The 23,918-nt window shown below is 32.7% G+C and overlaps 1 protein-coding gene across 1 annotated transcript; it reads right to left on the bottom strand.

Annotated features, from left to right (window-relative positions):
• Positions 1-6,019: 6,019 nt before the first annotated feature.
• Positions 6,020-8,164, bottom strand: LOC124365381. The gene is made up of 3 exons (XM_046821358.1): positions 7,051-8,164; positions 6,332-6,572; positions 6,020-6,089 (listed from the first exon to the last, which is right to left on the bottom strand). The coding sequence occupies exons 1-3, from the start codon at positions 8,162-8,164 to the stop codon at positions 6,020-6,022; spliced, it is 1,425 nt and encodes a 474-aa protein (XP_046677314.1).
• Positions 8,165-23,918: the final 15,754 nt, after the last annotated feature.

The following is a 23,918-nucleotide window of genomic DNA, read 5'->3' as shown; positions in this document are numbered from 1 at the left end:
TTATAAGCTTTACTAACACTCAAACAAATCCCATAGATAAACATGCGCCATCACTGTACTCTATCTGGTCTATACTGTAAACTAATTTAATGTAGTATGGAAGGACACGAATTAAAGTAACGAGAATCTGGGCAATAAATCTGTCCTTAGAATGATATCAGTGTGTTCGCAAATATGATTATAACGTTATTTTATCGTTGCCATCACTGAGACAAATTGAAAAGTAATCTCGAACGCTCAGCCCAACTTCATGGAGACACATGTAACATCGTATTACATGATGTTTCTTATACAGTCTACAGGACTATTCACTTTCCAGATATCAAGCCACACCCAGAGGAGACATGTTCCAGCTCCTTGAGTGACAGGCTTCGCTAACGCGCAGCTAATTATATTTTATTTATTATAAATTAATTTATTATTAATTTATAATTATTATTTACTACATCAAACTTTTAAATCAGAACAATGCAATAACACCATGTAATTAACCAACTAATTATGAGCTACAAGTGGAATAATACACTTCTACAGCTATCGTGACAAATTGTACCGGTACCACGTGACTTTTCACTGTGTAATGACTAATGACAGCTGTTCACTAAAACGGATTGGCATACCCGCAACTGAATTTGTACCACCTCCACAGTGACTCTTGTTATAAATAACCGACTTTACATTTCGAATCTAATGGATCCCTTGGTACCGAATCATTGTGGAGACATCATTTGTAACAATGTAGCTCCGTGAGAGTACGAAGTGGTTTTGTCAAATAGTGGGTATTTCCCAGTTATAACGTATTTTCTGTTATTTTGTTTTCCTCTGCAAAGTTTAAAAAATCACTACTTCTATATTTGGTTCTAAATATTACAGCTATAGATGACATATTATTCAAACTTTTGACAAACTGAAATGTAATAACCTTCAAATATCTTGACACGATCCGTATCCTACTGATACGCCTTTTAGGTCGAAATAAGTGTGTTAAATTGTTCTAAAAAGTATGTGGGTAGCACTATATATGCTTATTAAATTGTTCGTTATTATTAAAAACAACCCTTTCTCGCTTTAACGAGCTGTAAGAAAAATCCCATTGTTAGTGCTTAATTAATTAATTTAATTAAGTTATTTAAAATACCGAAATGTATTTCCTGTTTCGTAATTACTAAAGTAATATAGAACTATAAATGCCCCTTTTAAACTAATAGCCACATTTTTGTTATTTGATTTAATTTTTAAACGACAAAACTGCTACAGACTTAAAAATTATATAATTTTAAAGTTATTTTTTACTATACTGTTTGTGCAGTATGAAGGTTATTTGTTATTGAGGATAGCAAATCCATTATACATTAGATAGGTTACTAAAGACGGTGTCATTCTTTATAAAGGATAAATATATTGTGAGTCAATCGTACGGGTTTTGAAGGAAAAAAGAAAACGGGTGTTTAAATATGAACTCTTATAGTGGTAACGATAAACTAAATAGAAATAAAGTCTAGTTTACTCAAAAAATACCAATTTCTCATAAGTCATACATACAGTATAATTTTATTTATTGTTGAAGTTTCAAACTAGATGTGTAAATTAAAATTAAAACAAAACACACGGAATAAGAGGTCAGACACATTGGACTGGGAGGTAACGACGTCATATCTCCTTTACCGTGAATAACTCTAGAGTTATTAACGACAGACTTATCACCATCTAGGCAATATGTGGTGTACTAAACTTTTTAAACATCTAAGTGATCCCTTTATAAGTTCTTCGTAATTTATTTATTAGATTACTTAGGCTATTGTTTAAACCGTATCTCCCTCTCTGTATACCTCTCCTTCACTATCCCTCACTTCCACCCTCTCTATCCCATTATCTCCCTCTCTTCCCTCTTTATCACACTATCTCCTTAACCCCCTTCCAGCCTTCCCAAACCTCCCACCCATGTCCTTCAGCGTATCACCGCCCTCTCCCTACAGACCCTCTCAACTTCTCCCTCCCTTACTCTCCCTCTCTTCTCTCCTTATCACACTATCTCCCTAATCCCCTTTCACCCCTCCCACACCTCCCACTCATGTCCTTCGCGTATAACTGCCCTCTCCACACAAACACTTTCAACTTCTCCCTCCCTTACTCTCCCTCTCTTCCCTCCTTATAACACTATTTCCCTAACCCCCTTCAAGCCCTCCCAAACCTCCCACCCATGTCCTTCAGCGTATCTCCGCGCTCCCCCTACGAACCCTATCAATTTCTCCCTCCCTTACTCTCATTCCCTCTCCTCCTCTCCCTCACAAACTCTCCTCCTTTAAGTCACCGTCAGACTATTCCTTACTAGCCTTAACTATTCTTTCAGCATATCTTGAAACTTGTGTAGTGGACCACTACGTCTATGACTTAGGATATCTTGTTCTCATTACACTCTAAGATCATCAACAAATCTATTTTACATCCTGTTTACGAATGGTCTGTGACGTTTTCCAATCGAGGAGAATATGATAGATATATAATCACTCACCTTCTGGGATCAGACTGTCCTTAGAGTAGTAACTAGCGATAGCGACTGGAAGAAAGTCGCTCGAAAAAATAAGAGGCAGTGCAAAACCATGTCATACAATATCCACACCATTCACCATTCAAAAAACTTACGTTTACAAGGGAATATTACAACTTATACATGGCCAAGTATCTGAAAGTGAACTTTATCCTATAAACTCTGTTTATTATTTTAAATAAATGTACTTCAAGGAAGATACAGGTTTAAAAGTCAACCTAGCTGCTTCAGCAAAAATTCTATAATCTCCCCGTTATATTAAAGAAGTCTCGTTCAAGTTTTACGACGCTGGGTGAGAGCACGATATGCTGGCTGCTAGATAAGATGGTTGGACTAATTCTTAAATCCTCAGGGGTACGAATTGGGACGCTGAAAACCTATCACAAAATTTTATGGTTTACAGTGCGTTTTGTCTTAGTTCTATTCTTAAAGCACAGTTATAAGTACAACAAAGAGTTTTGTGAGACAGCTGAGTGGTGTAACTAAATATATGATAACAATCAGAGCTGAAGGTATAACATGGGGCAGGTATGTGATCTATGTGTGATTAATGATCATCGTACATACCGCGTGTACAGCTACAAGTGGGGTTAGTATAAAGTGACAATATATAGTTAGTGGTAGTCTTCTAGTTTAATTTTATACCTATATTTGAATGTTAATATTCACCTGTACTACAATTCTAGCATTATAACAATCATGGAGTAATGTATACAAACAGTATAGACATAGTTAAAATAAAGCTCAGGCATTGGATGTAGATGCCTGTTATCCATAAGCTCGACAGAACAAAATAGTTTAATATTTCCACATTGTTTCTGAATATGATTATTCAGAGTTGCTTATGTTGGCTGAGCAGTAAATAAATCCATATATGAATAAGATTAATTAAGTGCGAAGCTTATACTGTACCAGTATGTAATTGAAGATTTACATAGTCTTATCACGAATTAAAATGTCCTGTAAGTAAAACAGTTTTAATTGGTAACTGCACTAAGTACACTAAGCGTTCAATACGGAACCGAAGACAGAAGCGCACATGAGATGGATGCCTGACTTTGACTACGAAGGCATTACATTCTTGTAAGCGATTCCATGTAATTTATTAGAGAGTTTAAGCAAGTAAAAGAAGTATTACGGTCCCTCTTGCAATAAAACTCAAGCCCTCAAAACTCAAGCCAATAAAACTCAAGCCCGGGGATGAAATGTGTTCAGGCCATAGACTCTAGATAAAGTTTGAGTGGTTTCGAAACTTCGTTATTAATGTATAGGGTGAGCTTGCAAGTTGGTGCGTAAACGTAAACACTATGTCAATATTTTTCCTACAGATACAAAAAACATAATTTAATTTATAATACTTACTAACTGGACAATTGAAACATTGAGTGCACGGTGGTCCAAAATTAGAACTCTTTTTTTATGGAAAATGCAATATTTAGTAAGAAAAGAGACAGTGTTCGTGCAAGAAATTTTTTATTTATTTTAGTTTTTGTATTTTAAACGTAATCTAGCTTAATAATATAATATTCCATATCTTTAAATATTAAGGTAAATCGTTCTTCAATATAAAATACAAGGACTGTAAGAACAAATACCGTCCTAATGTAGTTAAACCGTCTAATAAACAATAAAATCCGTTAAAACGTACAGAAATAGTGTATAGTTTAAAAACCTGTACACAATGTTACATATTTAGCTAAAAAAACCATTTGGAATACTACACTCAAAGAGCAGTGGCCAAAACTGCACGTGTTGCTGGAAAAATGTGACATTTACCAGCACAACTTCACCGAACCACTTTGTGCAATTAATTGAAAATAAAACTGTTTCCATAATATAAGTGACATTTCCATTAACTGCGTTACACGATTGTGTATCAACGCAAATACAGAACCTGTTCGTCTGAAAATTGAAATTAATAATTTCACAAAACATTAAGGTAATATTAATAATTATTAAAAATGATATAATTGTTTTTGACTATTATAACAGATCGTTAATGACATTTAGTGTAGAAAGCTGTATCTTAATTAAAGGGCAATATTGAACACGTCAGAATAATTGATCTCTTTTAATGCATTAATATACATGCATTTTTATTAAGGCTTTCATGGAATGATTTGCTTCAATACTCAAAAGACAACAAGAGCAGTAAATATGTTTTAGTCGATCTTTTTATTTAGAAATCTCTCTCTCTCTCTCTCTAGATGTATATATATATATATATATATATATATATATATATATATATATACATATATACACATATATATGACCACATGAGGGTATTAAAGTACTACATAAATATAGTATAACAATTAATATTTATATCTAGATAATATTTTTGAAAAATATTTGAAATATATAAAATTGAAATCCTTAAAAACGTTGGTCATAACGGCATTTGATTTATTACTTTACAGTTTAGTTTATTTAAAACTGGAAGAAGTTCGGGAGCCTGGACTAGATATATTTCTTAAATTCATTACAATCATTTTTTAAATAGCTCAAATATTTTGAAATATAAATGTACTTTAGTTTTTTTTAATATATATCATGTATTATATAGCATTAAAATTAAGATAGTATACTGTAAAAAATTACATGTAATAGACTTGTTTTAATATGACGTGTTTAAAAATAATTAGTTTTCAAGAAAATTGCTTTTTACCCAGTGTGCTGTTTGAATTCACATTGATATGAATGAAACGCTTCCCTGGTCCAATATAGGCGGATTACTGCCAGGAATATAAGAACTACAGGTGAACCAGACTTAACATTTTATAAAACTGAACGGAAATAAACATTTAAGTTAATTACGTGCTGAGGATAATAATAACTTCTTATTAAGTTTCTGCCTTTAATTCTTTTAAAGCAGTTTTAATTATACATTTATAACTCATAATAGCTTAGTACAACACACCTTTAGTTACTGTTAAGAAAATGTTATTATAATTTATTTTTTATATTATTTAAAATTTGCAGTACTATTTTTAGAGCTCAAGTTTCAATCTAAATATTACCGTTTTTTTATAACCACTATAAATCATCCTACACACTATATATTATTGTTTAGTGTTGTATGTTACATGCGTGTTTTGGGTGATTAATATAATTAGTTATAATTCTTTGAATTACCAGTAGTATTTAATAAGAGACCTAAGATTTTACTATAGAATTTGGCTTTTATTTTGCTATAACGGTTGAAAAATTTTAATTAGCTGAAATACGAAATTTAAATTTTAAAGAAATTTAAATCTATAAACTAAAAAACAAGTGCAATTTAGTTTCATACGTGGCACACACGCTGCACTGCCATAGATAAGTGCCGTACCCATCATTATCACCAAAAGAAAATGTTTTTTCAGGTGCATAACACTATCACTGAAAAAGTCATGCTGGGAGGAGACGAGGTTTCCAAGTCTGTGAAGTCTCGGGATAGTGCTGTGATGTACATAATTGGTTGAGTAGTCACGACGGCAGAAAGTGTGAAGGGACCTGGTCTGATGAGGCACTCGGAAGTCGATCCGCCACAGCAGGTCTGGACAATTCACGTCTCCGTTAATTAGTTTATGGAGAAAAACTACATCTAAAATTTGTCTACGCTTCACAAGCGAGTTCAAACCCAAGGAAATCCCCAAATCCTCCAATGGCACAGTTCTGCATTCAAATCCACATTTGACTCCAACCACCCGCAAGAAGCGATCCTGGACACTTTGGAGCTGCTGGATATGACCAACCTGATAGGGCGACCAGACAACGCTGCCATATTCAAGCACTTACCTCACCAGAGCAGTAAAGATAAACTTCATAGCTGCAACACTCAGTCCGCTTCTTGAAGTTCTGATCAGAAATCCCAGTTTACGAGAGGCTTTAGTGGTGATGGCATCAATGTGGGATTCAGGGCCAAGACTGTGGGAGATTACGATTCCAAGATCTCTAATAGAAGTTTCACGAATGAGAGCAGAGTTATTGAGTATGTAATCAAACAGTATAGGAGCGGAGGAACGGTGAAAGGTGATGACTGCGCATTTAGCAATGTTCAACTTAAGATTGTTCTGCACACACCAATCATCCAATCCAAGAAGGCAACGTTGAAGTTTTAAGCAATCCTGCAGGGTTGAAACGGATGTGAATATTTTTAAGTCATCAGCAAACAATAAACATTCAACATCGATACAGTCAATGATGCCATTGATAAATAAGGTGAATAAAAAGGGACCCAAGTGGGAACCCTGTGGTACGCCAGAGGTAGCAAGAAAAGGTCGGGAGGTGGCACCAGAAAATTTTACAGTCATGGACCGATTTGAAAGATATGAACGGAACCACTGAAGAAGGCTGCCCAAAACACCATAAGCCTCCATCTTAGCCAAGAGATTTGCATGACTGACCGTGTCAAAAGCCTTCGAGAAGTCGATATAAACACTGTCGACGACTGTGGTTTTGAAAAGAAGATAAAATGTAGTCTTGATACAGAACGAGATTGGTGACTGTAGACCTACCAGGTGTGAAGCCGTGCTGCTCATGAATAAGAGTACTCCTGAAGGCAAAACTAATGCGATCAAGTACGAGAGGCTCAAAAATCTTGCCCAGGACAGGCTGAATAACAATGGGCCGATAGTTACGAACATTAGTCAGCGTAGATGATTTGTGGATAGGAACCACGTAACTGGACTTCAGGCTATCAGAAAAGATTCCCTGCTCCAGAAGTTTATTGAAAAGCACAGTAAGGTGAGGTGCAAGTAGGGCACTACAATGCTTCAAAACCATCGGTGGTATCTCATCAGGACCGGTTCCCTTGAAAGGGTCAAGAGAAGCAAGTTTACGCTCTACGTCACCCTCAGTGAGAACACAAGAAGAAATATTAATCTCCGAAAGATAATGGTATTGAGGAATGGGACCTGGAGACGAGTTATAAACGGAAGAAAAATGCTTGGCGAAAAGGTTACAGATGCCTTCTGGCGACGACGCCGAGCTGTTATCCAGGTAGTAGGTGTCCGCAGATTCCGTTGAACCCTTGACACTGTCAACGAAACTCCAAAAAGCTCTGATGTTAAGAGGGATCATACCATTAACATAATCGATATAGTTACTGAAACACTGAGAGCTTAACTCTTTGCAAAGATCTCTAAGACGACTAAATTCGATGTGGTCATTAGGGCTGGAAGTAGTTTTGAACCTTTTGTGACAAATTTTCTTTCCAATTACTAAGTCCTTCAACTCCGGTGAGAACCAGCAAGGGAATCTTGATTTACCGGTTTTCTTTAAAGGTGTATTCCTTACTACGATTCCATGAATGGTATTGACAAAGTTGTTGAAAGACTCAATGACATCCGGAAAATGGAAGGAAACAGGACCCAATGCATGGTAAAGTTCATTGAAGATCTTCTCAATGTTGCAGCGTCGAAAGTCTCGAATTGAACCCATATGTTTAGACGATATCTTGACTATCGGGATTTCACAGGATAAAGCAGGATGGGCAGATTCCTGTGGTAATATAGAATCGAGAGCGGAAGATACAATTAGTGAATGGTTGGAACTAAAGAGCAAGTCCAAAATAACTCCACGCCCATTCTTGATAGTGTTAACATGTGACAGCTGAAAAGCGAGTGCCATGTCAATAAGGCACTTCGAACTCCCACCAACAGCCACCAAAGTTTATATTTAACATTTATATTGAGATAACTAGGTCATTTATCCCACCATTAATAAAAAAAATAAGCAAACTCAGTACGCTATTTTGAGATTTCAACATGTGACACATGTAGGCTAACTATTCTTACACATACAATATCATTTTATTGAGACTTGGTGAGTAGAATGTTATTATTTAAAAAATAATATAAAACCAAATGTAATGCACTGTAAAAGCGACATGTGGCAAGATATCTCGAACGTTATTTTTGTTAGTACATTTTAGGCGAAACTTCATTTAGGAAATTTAAAATAAACAACAATGAATTCTTTTTTGTTGCATTTCCAACGATGGAATTTTGACGAGCTAAGTTGAAGCTTACATCTCAATAGGTAGACACAACCTTTGCCGGGAATTAAAAAAATATCCTTGCCGTATGACAGACGTTCTATCAGTCAATAATTAAATGAGTTGTAGCCTTGAAGATTTGCATTGAACCTAAGCGAAGCCTTTTTACTCGGTCCTGGTGTGGCGTACTCCAAAGATATGGTTATTATATTTGAGGAGTTCAATTTTGGTTGATGTTTATCTAAAGCTTATCTCTAATTCAACTTCTTTTCAAATCTAATAATATAAGAATATTTAAAAATAATATTGAAAATATATAGAGAAAGTGATATAAATAAATACTTTGAATATTAAGACTAACTACATTTCATTTAAATCGGCACATGCAAAAAGGGCCTCAGTAAAAAAATTGAAAATTTAGTTCTCTATGGAAACCAAGTATTTGAGGATAGCTTCACAATTCTGTGCTAAAAGGACCTCAGTCTCATGCATTATTAGTAGAGAAAATGGCTGATGAAATTTGTGTCGTGCTAGAAGGGCCTCAGTCAGGGACTGAGGACCTTTTAGCACACGCTGTTGGCAACACTGTAAAACCTATTTATTTCAGCTGGTTATTTTAATCTGATTATTTTAACCTGAAACTACAAAGTTGATTCTCTGAGCTGTACTCTATATTGTCTCTTCTTTAATAATATTGAGTTTTGTCATTATAATAGTAAATTTTGTTTTAGCTAAATGGATGAGTTACAGGAGAGTGTAGAACAAGTTGGTAGAAAAAGAAAGACTAATAAGGATTTATGGAAAAGAAACAATAAAACTAAGGCTTGGGTGAAAGGTGAGGAGTTTGATGATTTAACTCCTTATTTGAATGAAGCTGCTAAAAGGGCTGCTGCTGCAGAGTTAGTAGTTTATAAAAGAAAATCTAACAAGTTTTATAACCGCCTTAAAAAAGAGGTGGAAAATAGGGATGAGCCACATGTCCTAGGCATATCTTTTGATTTTATGCGAAATGTTCAGCTCCCCAATATCCCTGTCCAAGAAACAATCTATCTTCGTCAGCCGTCAACCAGTGTGTTTTGCATTCATGACATAAAAAGAATGATGCAGTAATCTATCTTTATCATGAGGGTACTGCCAGGAGAGGCCCCAATGAGGTATGCTCGTTTATATATGACTACTTACAGAAGGTCTCATCGCAGTACACAGAGCTTCATGTGTATTCCGACAACTGCGGGGGGTAAAATAAGAATCATTCTTTGGCAAGAATGTTTTTAGCCTTTACTGACACCAAGCGATTTGACAAAATTGAACAATTCTTCCCAATCAGGGGAAATTCATTCCTCCCTATGATAGAGATTTTGGAACTATTAAGAAAGAATTGAAAAAACATGATAGGATATATATCATTCATGAAGTGACATGCCTTATCATACAGTCAAATAAGTCCTCCAAGTTCATAGTTAAAGAAGTAGAATATGAAGGAATTTTGGATTTCATAAGTTGGTGGCCTACTTACTATAAAAGAAATTGTATATCTCAATAAACTAAAACGAGGAGTATTCCTAGAAATGAGAAAGTGCAATTTATGATAAGTAAATTTATGCATCTAACTTATGATTCCAAGTTTAGTTCTTGTATTGTGGGAAGAAACTTTATTAACTCAATAGTTTCTCATAAATTTTACATTGGCCAATCAGAACACCAAGCAGTTTTGCTACCAAATAAGATTGCTTACCCTTTAAATAAGGTTCTAATTAAACGTGCTAAGCTACATAACATCAGGAGGTTGTTGCCTTACATTCCTTATGAACATACAGATTTTTACAACCTGATTTTGGAGTGGCCAACAACTGACGACAACGAAAATAATGAAGAAGATGATGCATAAACTGTTTTTACCTTGTGGTATTTTTTATTGATTTTTGTTATTAATTCTCTTTTCTAGAAACAGTTTTATTTGTTTTTCTCAAAAGTACGTTGTTTTGATTGAGGCCCTTTTAGTATGTGACGATTCATTTTTAGCTTGGTACAGTTGCTGAGATCTGACACTACCACAATTGTGCAGCGAACGAGACGGTGAGATCACTTTTCATACAGATTACACCAGATTTCTGCTGGATAAACAAGGCGGAGCTCTTCTGTAGCCTAGGTGTCTCTCATATCGAAATGATGTAAACCAAAAACCAATAAAAGCTCAACGTATGCCGAGAATATGTTTTGGATACCGACATCATGATAAGTACTAATTAGTATTACATAGATTTGCATACGTCGATGGTGGATCCCTGAATACTGACGTAGACTCTGCACTTAGCGGAAGGTTAAATAGAGTTAAAATCGAAATTCAAGTTCCATCAATTCTTTCCTTCCTAGCTGTGTTGTGAATAAATATTACCTCGCATAATACCATCTCTAGCAGTAGAACATAGAGTATATACAGCTAGAAAAATTGAAGAGCTAAGAGATAATTTTTTTAACAGTGATGGTTGGTCAGATATTTGTGGAAGAAATCAACCCTAGTGTAGCATTTCACAAATTTAGATTTTATTTACTAATTGTATGACAGCTTTATATGGATGTAAAGGTTTCAGCATGGCTAAGGTATAAACATGTAAGCTATTAATATTTAAAATTAAATTAATAGGATAAATGAGTTTTACATTTGTTTGTAGATTTGTCACTATTGAATCGAATCACCTAAAACTAAACCTAAAAATCTGCATGATAAGGCAACTTTGATGTTTTTTATTTTTACAGTTATAATCGGGCTTGCTGACTGTTGATAAAAAGCTTTCTTCAATATTAAATAGTAGCTCATCATCCAAACACCACTATCTTGCTTCTTATAATGTTTGATTTAATTTATTCTCTTAATCATTAATAATTTCTTTCCGTTTCATAATCCAACACAAATACAGATGATGCAGTTAGGCAATGTGTAGAATCAATCATATAAATTGTAAATAGCAGTGGTCCCAGCACTGGACCGTGGGAAACGGCACGATAATGAAGTTTTTAACATTCTGAACACTTGACAGAAGATTTGTATTTTTATAAATATAGTGTAAGTATGCTATGAACAGAAACTCTTGAATTATATAACAGTAATTTCTGTATCAATATTCAGTACTAGGTGCAACACCGTCAAAAGCCTTTGAAAGTTCACAGTCAAGATTTACAGTATGATGTTTCCTGTTACTTGATGATAAATTGTGTCAATCTTTAAAAATTGTCCAGGCTTTTTATAGTGTGAACCATTTATCTTACAATAGATTTTAATTCCCTTGATCATTTTATTCTTCTTCCCTTTCATATTCAAACATTTTAGTGTATGCATTTAACCTTCTTGGGTGGAAGTATTGTTAAAAAAGTGTTATAAATGCCAAATATAAATAGTAAAACAATTGTATAAAATAAAACAGATTGTTAAAGAGTTCTTTTACGTACTATATTTTAGGAGTTCGATTTGAATTTTACAATTTTCTCTATTAAATATACTATATTAAAACAAATGGTGATCAGAAAAGGAGGCTCCATCAAGTAGGTCTTGATTCATATAGAGATACTATCTCTACATATACGGAAGAGACTTTGGCTAGGCTTATACGACATGGATAAATTATTATCATACCAAATGAGATAACAAGTTTGACATTTTGTATTTTAGCTAGTTCAGTATTCCTATTTTTAAAACGTGGCATTGTTTCTTGTGCTGTTTTGGAGCACGTAAATGAGATAGGTTAAGAAGTCGGAAGGTTATTTAAGATTTCTATACAAACATATTACAAAACGCGAATGAATTTCCATAACAAATCTTAGCAACGTTGTAAACAAATATGATTACGATGCTTTCAATTCGATGTGGCAATAGCTATAATAAGAGACTATGTGAAGTGTCCGAACTCGAGTGTATATACTACATGAGTGCTTTACCACATGGTTACCCAGGGCAACGATGTGCTTCTTGTCCTGTTGTACACCTACTGGTATCTATGGTAGAGTAGTAATTAAATAGCATTGAGTGCTTAATATATATGGTTATTATTTGCTGAATTTACGTTCAAGTAACGGTTAAACCAAAGGGACAATATACCAAATACTGCCTAATGTACTCGTAGTCGGAAAATCACACATTAATGACGTTATGAACTTTTCGTTTATATTGATCATCTTCCGGAACTACACAAAACCTGAAAGGCAGCTAATAATAATGATTTTTATGAAGAATAATATAGAATGCAGGTAGGTACAAACTGCTTCTATTTTACGCTGGGATTAACAAATAATGTATTCCAAAGTTTGAAATGTATTCCCTTTATCACGGACATGAATAATTATTCCTGTTCAATTTCTTGGAAACAATAATTTCCCTCTCGTTTGATTTAACCCATCCATCACACTGTTTACTGCAGAAATCCAGCACATGAGATTTAATGATGTTGGCTCACATCCGTGACGTTATTATGATTAATTGGAGAGAACTGGAAAATAAAGTATTTATAACTAGTTCAGTTTATATTTTAAATCTAAAAGGAAGCTAACCAAGGCAAACAATTCTAAATACAAACCTATTTTTATTGTGAAGATTCCAACAGCTACTTCAATGTCCAGCAAATACTTGAAGCTATTTCGTTCCATTAAAGCAAATTATCTTTGGAAACATTAAGAATATAATTTATTAGACCTATTATGGCGTAGAAAATGGTGAAAGCTTATAATGGAGAATTGGGATAATATCGTCGCTATTTGTTATTAGTATGTTATATTTTAGGATCGATTTTTAATAGTTTTTAAAACTACTACCTACTTTTATAATGTCTGGAATAGCATTTTGTTATATTTGTATAAAACATCTTTATATATCGCTATAAGTAATAATTAGCGAATTTAATTTTGTTACTTTTGGTGATTTATAAAAACAAAAACGGATATACTGCAATTATTCTTTCAGAAATATTCAACTAGACCCGTTGAGTTGAACCGATCAGTTTATTCCATCATAAATAAGTTAATAAGAACTAATTTTGCATTCATTTTGGTTATTTATTTATTCTGTTATTTACACGTCATCATAGTAAAAAAAGAAACACAGTGTGAATATATTCACTAACCCTCAGACAAATGTAATGCTTTTTCTTGACGATACCTGAGTAGAAAAGAAGTTTGATCGAGGTAAGTTTGTTCTCTAGATATAGTGCAGACAGACTGATTGACAGAAATGTAACTGTTCCAGTCCATTGTTGTCCTAATTCTCAGCCAATAAAAAAGTGCTTGTCCTCTTACGTAGACTAATGGTTATAGTCTCGGATCTCTAACCAAGAGATCACGGGTTCAAATCCCGGGGAGGTCCAATAATGTAATAATAATAAAAACCAGTGCACTTCGAAGCCGGCATAGCTGACGCTGAGGCTTAAATGAGAAAAAAAGAAGTGCTTCTGTAACATTTAGTTACTTCAATGACGGATATTGGGGCTTAAATTGTAGTTGTAGTTCAAATGATACGACACACTAAACAATTATACTATATATTATAAATATTTTATAAAAATTATATATATATATATTTATATGTTGAGTTATATCATATATATATATATATATATATATATATATATATATATATATATATATCACTTTAGTTTATCACTCGAGATAAAACACAATTACGGCACTGGTAGTATTCTTGTAGGAAGTAATTTATGGTATACAATATACACGTCCCCCTCTCGTCTGACAGACATCCACCAAGTGAATACAGTCACGATTGTTTTAACCGTCATCCACTTGATTTACCGAGTCCCTGTCTCATAGGTATGGTAATGACAGGATATTTTTATTAAGATTAATTTTTATCCATCTTAACACTTATTCATACAAAAAGTCTCTGTATCAAATACTCTGCTTCTGTCAAGCTTGTTAAAAATCGATTGAGTGGTGATAAAATATAATTAAAACTATGTCTAACTTCAAAACTCCAATTTAATGTTATGATAAATAAAACACACACACACACACACACACACACGCGCGCGCGCGCATGCACGCTTTTATATTTTATCCTATATATTATATTTTACCGTGAGAGTTTGCTACCAGTACACCACAGAACCCTTACTTTTTCGATTACATTATATTATACTTGGCCGTTTCTGTCACACAAACGACTTTTATTTATATTCATTGATATGTATAAATGGCAATAGCTGAATTTAGTTTCTATATCATTGAATCACGTTTGTTTTCTGATTATTTATAGATAATGATCGCTTTCACAGAAAGCAAACAATAGATATTGGTATATCATTCATATTATTTTCCAGTTATACATGAAGTCATGTGGTAAAAATATATTATGTGAAAACTTAAAAAAAACATAGTACGACACTTTGATTGGACTTAGGCAGCTCGTATGAGTAACAAAAGTTCGTATTTATGGGAACTAGTAGTCTTCTGCTACTCATAAGGAACTGCATATTTTCTGATGATTGAACAAGAACTGCTGTACAAAACATATCTGAGTATCTCTTTTTATGGATATATTTCAGGAAATAAATAAAACCCCTATAAACATCGTCTCGAGTATTTTCAATTACTAATTTAAAATAATTATACATGTTGGATTTTTTGGACTAGTAGGAAATAGCTTTAAATTCCATCGTTATTCGCTATTATAAAACAAATAATGTATATTTAGTCTATTGTTCGTATTTATTGAAATCCCCAAAGATGGAACTTGTTAGTATTATCATTATTATTATTGAAATTATACTATGACAAAAAATGCGCAACAATAACTTTGCGTTGCATGTAATTACACTATATTTATTTGTTTTCTATCATTATCATGTATTATATTACTCACTGCTACTGATTAAGATTATTTTTTCATTTTTCTTGGAAATAATAAATGCATAAAAAATAAACTTTTTACTTAACTAATGGTTTTTATAAGGTTATTCTTTGACTAATATCACGTATGTATTATTCCGGAAGATGTCTTTGAGAGTTGGGCACCCATGCCGCCTTGTAAACATGACACAGCACCCACTCTGCCTGCTTTGATTAGCAAGGACTAAAAGTCCATTGGATTTACCAGTATTTACCATTGGATTTTGGCAGTAGCCAGCCTCAATCCCCAAATTGTATTCATAAAATAATTGAAGTCTTGCCACTTCAGAGCCGAACAGAATCCCTTCGAAGCAGTAAAGGGGTTTTCAACTTTGCTGTATACTAATGAGCAAACAAAGAATTTGTAACGGTAAATCATGTTTATCGAGGTAACTCCCTCAATGATAATTTTATTTTATTGATAAGCGTATATTTTTATTAGCACATGAAATATAAGCCATATATGTTAGTTCATGTTGTTTCCTTTGACCTGGTATCAACTCATTACTAATCTGATCAATTTAAGAATGATTAAATCGCATATCAATTAACTTTAAAATTAAGGCAATATATGCAGATAAAATATGATCTGAAGCGTATTAATGTAGGCTAAAACTGAATGGAACTTTATTTCTAGCGGTTCAACATGCAAAAAATCATGAAATTAATAAGTGAAATGGTGGGATTAGTTTCTTTGACCTGAATACTAATATAGCAATTTACCAAATAGGCTGCACAAGAAGACAGAAATCCTTCCGTCTGTTAGCTAGCTGACTGGCCGAAAATTACCTGTTAACAGCCCCGGACCTGTTTACTTTTCCTCCGTTGCTGACTTCAGTGAGCAATGCGTGTACGTTAGTACGGCTCGTAACTTCATAATATCGGAAGGCACTTTTGGAGTAGAGTAGGAATTAATGCAAAGTTACAAATACAAGTGAACTGTTACATGATATACTTATACTAATAAGTATGTGGGTTTTATTTTTTAAATCGACTAGGAAAACATTTAGAAACCTGAATGGTGATAAATAACAAAATATTAATAAAAAATTAAAATTTATAAAATGATATAGTTTCTAATTACTATCTTGATTATACTTTATAAACGAGAAATACAATAGATAAAGTGCTCAGCAAAGGAAGTTCCGGCCATTTCCGTTGCTATATATTTTTCAGTTAGACTCAGAATTCGTTGCGGTCTACTTCCCTCTTCTGTTCAACATAAAGCAAGTGGAATTTATCACTTTTACCACTCTGAAAGTCAGAGAAAATTACCCTGATTTATTCTAATTTCTTCGTGTACACCAGAATATTACCTTGTATATAATCAAGCTTGTTTCTCTTTTACTTTCTGTTTTAAAAGTGTTTGTAACTCAGGGTTTAAAATTAATAATTTTAATGGTTTACTGGTGTTTAATAATTTCTGTAATTTGCCTTTCGAAAACTGAAATAAGTACCAAATGAGCAGTAAAAATATCTTTTCTGAAGATTAAAACGTTGGCATTAATGCAATTTGTATACATTCTTTCATTATTTTAATTTCAGTGTAAATTAAATTATACATCTTTACTCTCACAGCTATTTCCCTCAGAGTAATTCGAAAATATGGATTTTTCAGGTATTATAAAAAGTTAATAAATAGTTGTACCGTCTAATTTAGTTTGACCTCTTTCTTCCTCTCTCATTTCCTGATCAGGCACTAGGTATTATGTAGGTAATAGCAGAGCTCAAAAGATAAATGCTCTGATAGTCCTTTATCCCTCCAGCGTAATAGACTTCATCATTCCGGTAGTCCTGAAGAAAACAGCGTGGACTATTTTCTTCACTGATCGTAGTTTCTTCACCTTTTTAGGTGATGGCTCGTCTTAGAAACACACACACACTCTCTCTCCTCGAGTTAGAACTGTATAAAATGGTATTTATGTCTCATAACTAGTGACAACTTTGGAAATAAACCGATAACCACCATTATTGAGCAAAAATCCTGAAGTACCTTTTGACAAAAGGGTTTTCAGGCTCTTAAAACGCTATGCAGTATTACTCACACTATTGAGTACTAAATCAGTAGTGAAGCTTCAATAATAACATAAGTGCAGTGTTTATCCTTTTAGATCGTAGCGCACATCAGATGTTTTTGAGTGACAACGGAATTCAGCCTATCTGAAAGTTAATCATCTAAAAACGAGTAACGGCCCCTTCAAAGTTTTGAATACCCCCTAAGAAAAATAGCACGGGATAGTAGTTAAGATTTCTTAAGCTTATTAAAAATATTGATCAACGAACAATAAATAATTTAAAACTTATTAATAGTTCTATAATTTTTTATTTATGTGTAAGTTAAGCTGCACATGATCGATTCTTTGGTATTTTCAATCATAACCGCTATCCCTTCTTTGGAATTGCTTGAATTAAGAGCGACATACAGTCCATTCACAGAGTTACAAGTTTCCACTAAGGATTGTTTATAATTTGAAAAATGTCATCACATTTCTCACTAGAGAAGAGAAGGCAGTTTGCTCTCGACATGAGGTTTTGTACTCTCCAAACAGTGTTATTGAGACATATGATATAGGAAACTGATGAACCTTCTTACCTCAAGTTCAAACTGCGGAGACGATTGGATAACGATACATACTACAGGATCATATGGTACAATTGCCGTGTGTAAGGCTGGAGACAACAAAGAAAGCTTTCCTTACTTTGGAGCCCAGGATTGCAGTGCACCTACATCCACCAGGGTTTTACTTCATCGGATAAAAATATATGTTAAACTTTATATACTGCTTTCTTGAAGTAACGTGTTCACTTCAATTCAGATAAAAAACCTACATTTAGATATTGAAGTTATGGACGCGAGTTAATTTGTTAAACAATTCAGTACTAAGAACATTTCTGAAAATTTTCATTCATGTATCATACATTTAGCTTGATCTTAACTATTAATTTAAGAATCGTAGTTTGGTAAACGATGTGGCAATACTAATTGTTAACATGTATACCACTCCCGTACACGAGTGGGGTTTAGTGAAGTGCGAGGCACTTGCTACAGGGCACTTCTCTGCCACTAAGGGTTCATCTATTTTTATATCAAACGTCATATACCACACCATCCGTAATTAATACACTGCATTTTACACCTACTATAATAAACGTTTTCGGGTTATCAAATAAGTGTACAAGTTTATTGTGGTTGATTATTATTTACTTGACACAAAAGTATTCTGCTAGTTGTGAATGAAAATTGTAAATTAGAAATCAGATGTAGTAATTTTCAAATGCAGAATTACGTTACAAAACATTAATGAACTACATATTGACTTTACAAACAAGTGACCATAGAAAAAAACATTTCAATTTTTCCTTCTTTTTGTTACAGTGAATATAGTTGTTATTGAGAATAAGAACTATATAACTAAACTTCAATGTGCAAGTAGTGAAATGCTGTTTAAATTTGCGAGAAGAGTGTAAACAACCGTATGTTAAAAATTCATATTTAGATTGTACAATTGATATCTTTTTACTCATACATACTTCTCTTACTTAATAAATGTACCATTTTTATTTCATAAGTTAATAAAACGTATATATTTGCCAAACTGTAATTCTTTAATTAGTTTTGATCAAGATAAATAAATTTCACCTTGAAATTTATTTCATATATTTATCCATAAACCTATTTCTATTATGATGGTTTGATTTTGTTTAAATATATATAATTGTGAAATTTAGTTTGAAAGAAAATTGTATTTATATTAATCACTGTATTAATGTCCCTCTCAGTTGGCATGTAAATAATAAAGTAATGTATGTACGTTGCATGTAGTAGAACACCGGAAATTCCTTTAAAAATATTACAGTTCATTAAGATATTATAAATCTTATCAGTGCACCGAAACTATAAATAACTGTTTATGTATTTAAACTTGTAATTTCCACAACGCTTTATGTGTAGCTTAGATTAAACTATAAAGTTTTTTTGTAATTTGAATAATAGCTAATATTAGGTGTTTCATATAAAAACGTCAATTTCAGAAAATGTCAAAAAACGAATGCTCCAACTCACGATTGGGTGAAATTAAAATTTTAATAAATTAAACAAATTAAAAAACGTTAAGGAAGTGAGTAATTGGCGTAAATATAACGTAAAAGACAACACAATTAGATTGAGAGCTGAGATGTCTGCAGCACACAGATCGATCCGTCCCTTGGTAAACAAACCAATATATGATCCTCTGTGTCTGGTCTCTCTGTGTTATATCTGTAGTTGACAGAAGACAAACATATTTAACTTTGATGTATGATGTCAATACTATTTCAGTGCTAATAGTTTGTAAATACACCGCATACAAATTATTAATAAATGCAATTTTACAGCACACCCAATGCTGTACGTAAAATATAAGTTAGGGGGACTGAGTATGAAACATAGCAAAATAAAGATCTTTAAATAATGGCCAGGTCTAAATATGCTGTAGAAAATATATGATAGTACTCGTATTATCTATAGAGAATATTGAAAATGCCAACGCTGCAATTGTCCATAGAGACGTAATTCAAATTAAGCAAACGTAAAAGTGAAATTACATCACTGAATTGTAATTTTGTGAGACTATTTTGCAGGAGAAAACGATCACAAGTTTATATTATGGATGAGGTATTACTCCAATTTGTCACTTTATCAAAGAACATTATTTAATACTCGTATAAATAAGGTAATCAAAAGTGTATTCTCAATAGTTCTTGAAACCTTATTAGTAATACAAGTGCAGAGTGAATAAACTATTTATTTCGAAGATTACGGTAACATCCGAAACATAAGTGACCCTAGTGTATTGAGTATGGAGTTGATTAGGAGTGTAAGGATGTAAATCTCCTTGAAAGTTGTCATCAACTAAAAAATTGTTTCTCTCAAATATTCATAATAGAATAATGTATTGACATACAGAAAATACTAAATATTAAAATCTATTATACATGATTAAGCTCACTAATATAGGCTTAGATAAAACTAACTACTCGCATGACGCAAATATGTGCGTAAGCACGTGCTCATGCACCCGCAAGCACGTTTCTGTGTTTGTTTATGCTTGTACATTCCCAAGCAAATTTTGCACGCTCAGTGGGACATAATTAACTAACATGATCATGTTTGTATACTTTTTGAAATGATAAAGCCGTACAAATTTTTTAATAGTATACATTTGTGAATACTATTACTGTCGTAATCTTTTGTTGATGTAGATTAAGTTTGGTGCAGTATTTGCGCTCAGCTTTAATAGAGTTGTTATCGAGTTTAAAGATGGCGCAGTTTCATATCTGTGCAATACTTTAACTGTTTTTTCACCAATGACCTCCCAAAAAGTCAATAAAAATACTTATTTAATACGACTGACTATAATTACACTTTTATTTAACAAATTTAATTTGCTTAAGAATTAGCTATAAAAGTATGTTTAACGTAAGTAATAAAAACATATAATTAATTATCATAAATGAATAAAAATTCCTTCCTTAAGTCACTCCTTAAAGCTGTAACTCATGTAAGTATTAAAATCTTTTGATGTAATATCCTCTTTTCAACGCCTGTAATTCCTGTTCAAGTGATAAAACATTGTTTATACGTTTTCTGTTCTTTGGAATATATCAAAAAAGGACTATGATAAATAAATTTTAACATAAAAGCGATAATAACAGCTTAATACTGACAAGTACACTTATGATATCAATAATTCATTCTATATTTGTATACCGCTTGAAGGCAATCAAAGAACTTGTTACCGATTCCACATTTAAAGTATAACGTTAGCTGAAGTTTATTATTATGTAATTCCTGCTTCCTATGTTAGTTATCACATATTACTTTATTAATATACAGAGCAGATTAAAAAGAACAATTCAAAACAATTAAATTTTTAAAATTTCCTGGTTGTGTTTTGGGATGGATAGTAATTTTTGAAGTCTACTTGAGGTCATTGCCATTTTCAGTCACATTTTACCGATAGTTTATATTAATCTTGTAGCCCTCAGTTCAATTAAACGAAACACAAATCAGTTAAATTGAATCATAAATTGCTATTGCTTTCTTCAAGTAAGCATACATGTTTCGTAATCAGCTTACTACATTTGAATGTTAGGTTTGCGACATGAGATCTGGAGTACTGAATAGCCTAGTAATCTGATGTGACGAACTATTAACCCTTCCCATTACACAATTTTTACGGTAATTAGTAAGTGTATCTTATTGCTAATCAGATTATAGTACTAGAATTCCTTTACAAGATTCGTCGCAATAGGATTTTAATGGCATTTCATGCATATTATAAACTTCGAATAAGTCATAACTTTTATTGCAGGCCGGAAACAAATTTAACGATAGGTGGAAAGATATTCACATGCAGCCAACACAAGGTATGTGTATAGGATGCACACTGAGGGAAATATTTGAACGTAGGTAAAGGTTTTAAAGATAACATATAATAGACGTTTTCATGCAAATTTTTCTACTTGTTGAAAATGGGGATTAGTAATAGTGAATTATTTGAATAAATGAAATTGAATAATTTGTTTTTAAGACAATATTATTTACATACAAATCTTTCTTTATTAAATCTGAAATTTAAACCTTCATATCACATCAAGACCAACATAGGATTTACTCACATTTATACATTCTTACCTCAGCCTTTTACAGCGGCCAGTTGTATCAAACTTCCGATACAATAATTTGTATTGCTTCAATTATGTATCGTGTTTTAATTTTTTTACTAATGAGAGTTACTCCAGGGCTATAAAGTACATCAGGTTTCACACAAAATGTAACATTAAAACCTGTAAACGATAACTCCAAAACATAAAATTAGTTGTTATCTGAATGTAAATAACAGTAACAAGGATAAGTATAAAAAATATGCGTAGAAAATTGAATAATTAAATAGGAATAGTATGCCTACAAATACACGCTTGTTACAGATCACCATGTATCTTGTCACTTATGGGTAATACGGGACATTCTTTGCGCACATGGCATCGCAATGTTTATCTAACGGCTAAAACTCGTCTTTCACTACTGTGTACTGAGCTATGTCAGTTTATCTGTACTTATGAGAGGAAGATTTCGTCTTAACAATAATATTTTACCATCAGTCATGTGTCGCCCTTGGTCCTTCATTAGGAGTGCATAGATTTAAATCACACATCGGTTTTGGATGTATCCAGTACACAGTAACTTTACTTGCAGGTACAAACCAGCTGGAAGTGGACCGACCTGGGGAACTGTTTGTATAACGGTCTGAGTAGCAGCAAGAACTAAAAAGAGGAAGATGGATGTTATTGAGGAAAAAGCTCTATGGCCTTGAATTTGAGCTCTTCTCTGAATAAAAATGATATTTTTTCTTTTGGTTTTATTTAATAAAAAATTCAACATTTAAAATTCACTTTCACTTTTTTATTTCCTAGAAGTTTTCACCACATATTTCCCACAACCTAATTTATACAGTATATATTCATTTATTGTATAATAATCAATTTATAAAATTTCAAAAAACTTTTTAATTGTTTTAGAGCTTTTAACATTTTTTTGACATTATGAAGGGATATAAACGTATTTTAGTCGTAATAGTTTATTAAAGAGTCAGAACAGCTTGTCAATAGGTTAGTTTACCTCGATATAACAGTTTTTAAATTAATTATAACGAAAATAACAATTAAAATATTAGGTTGAACATGACGACAGAATCCCCGTAAAGAATTATTGAACTAGTAAAAATGCATATGAACTTAACAACAGCCTGTTCAAAGAACGTTGAAAGGTACAGTAAAAGTAATCGATAGCATAGAACCGTTGTAATACAGTAATCTCTGACCGTGAACCAATTTAGTTAGTGTTAAATTTAAAAACAATTTAATGTTGATAACCTTGATAATTCTTATTTCCAATGATTGTTATAAAATGTAAATTTATCTATATATCTAACTTAAATTTCAAAACGGCTCTCGGCTTCAGCAAGCAAAGGACATTGTATGTATCCTTTCCACACTCACAGGAGCTCAGGATAGTCGAGACAGTTTGATGTATTAACTTAGTTATTAATCTCACTGCTGGCGGTCAATATTCAATCAAATTCAATACAATCAAGAGCCTCTGCTCAATTATACTCGTGTTTTATAATACAAGACCATTTCTAAAGGTATATTCCTTTCTTTATTTATTTATATACTTGACTGACTATAAATATAAACAGATTGTACATATTTTTTGTTGTTTTGTTTTTTATTGTTGTTGAATTTACCTAAAACAAAAATAGCAACCTAACAAACGTATCACATTTTACCATAAAATTGCGTTTTTTATCGTTAGAGTGGATTTTTGAAATTTTCCACAGACTTCACAAACAAGCCTTTACAAAATGAGGTTGGTTATATTTTCTACAACATACGTAAATTTCCGTAACCTTCTACAACAAACTTCAGGTTTACTGAAATGGACATATAAATATGTGA

The sequence above is a fragment of the Homalodisca vitripennis genome, chromosome 6 (genome assembly GCF_021130785.1).
Source record: "Homalodisca vitripennis isolate AUS2020 chromosome 6, UT_GWSS_2.1, whole genome shotgun sequence".
Classification (NCBI taxonomy): domain Eukaryota; kingdom Metazoa; phylum Arthropoda; class Insecta; order Hemiptera; family Cicadellidae; genus Homalodisca; species Homalodisca vitripennis.
This window is presented reverse-complemented; position numbering and strand designations above follow the sequence as displayed.

Excerpts from the sequence above, each read along its gene's own strand:
- LOC124365381 (XM_046821358.1), bottom strand. The coding sequence starts at position 8,164 with ATGGCACTCGCTTTTCAGCTGTCACATGTTAACACTATCAAGAATGGG. Across the intron at positions 6,573-7,050 it reads GCAGCACGGCTTCACACCTG|TCATCACCTTTCACCGTTCC; the intron begins GTAGGTCTACAG and ends CTAAATGCGCAG. Across the intron at positions 6,090-6,331 it reads ATCTTTACTGCTCTGGTGAG|ACCTGCTGTGGCGGATCGAC; the intron begins GTAAGTGCTTGA and ends TGAATTGTCCAG.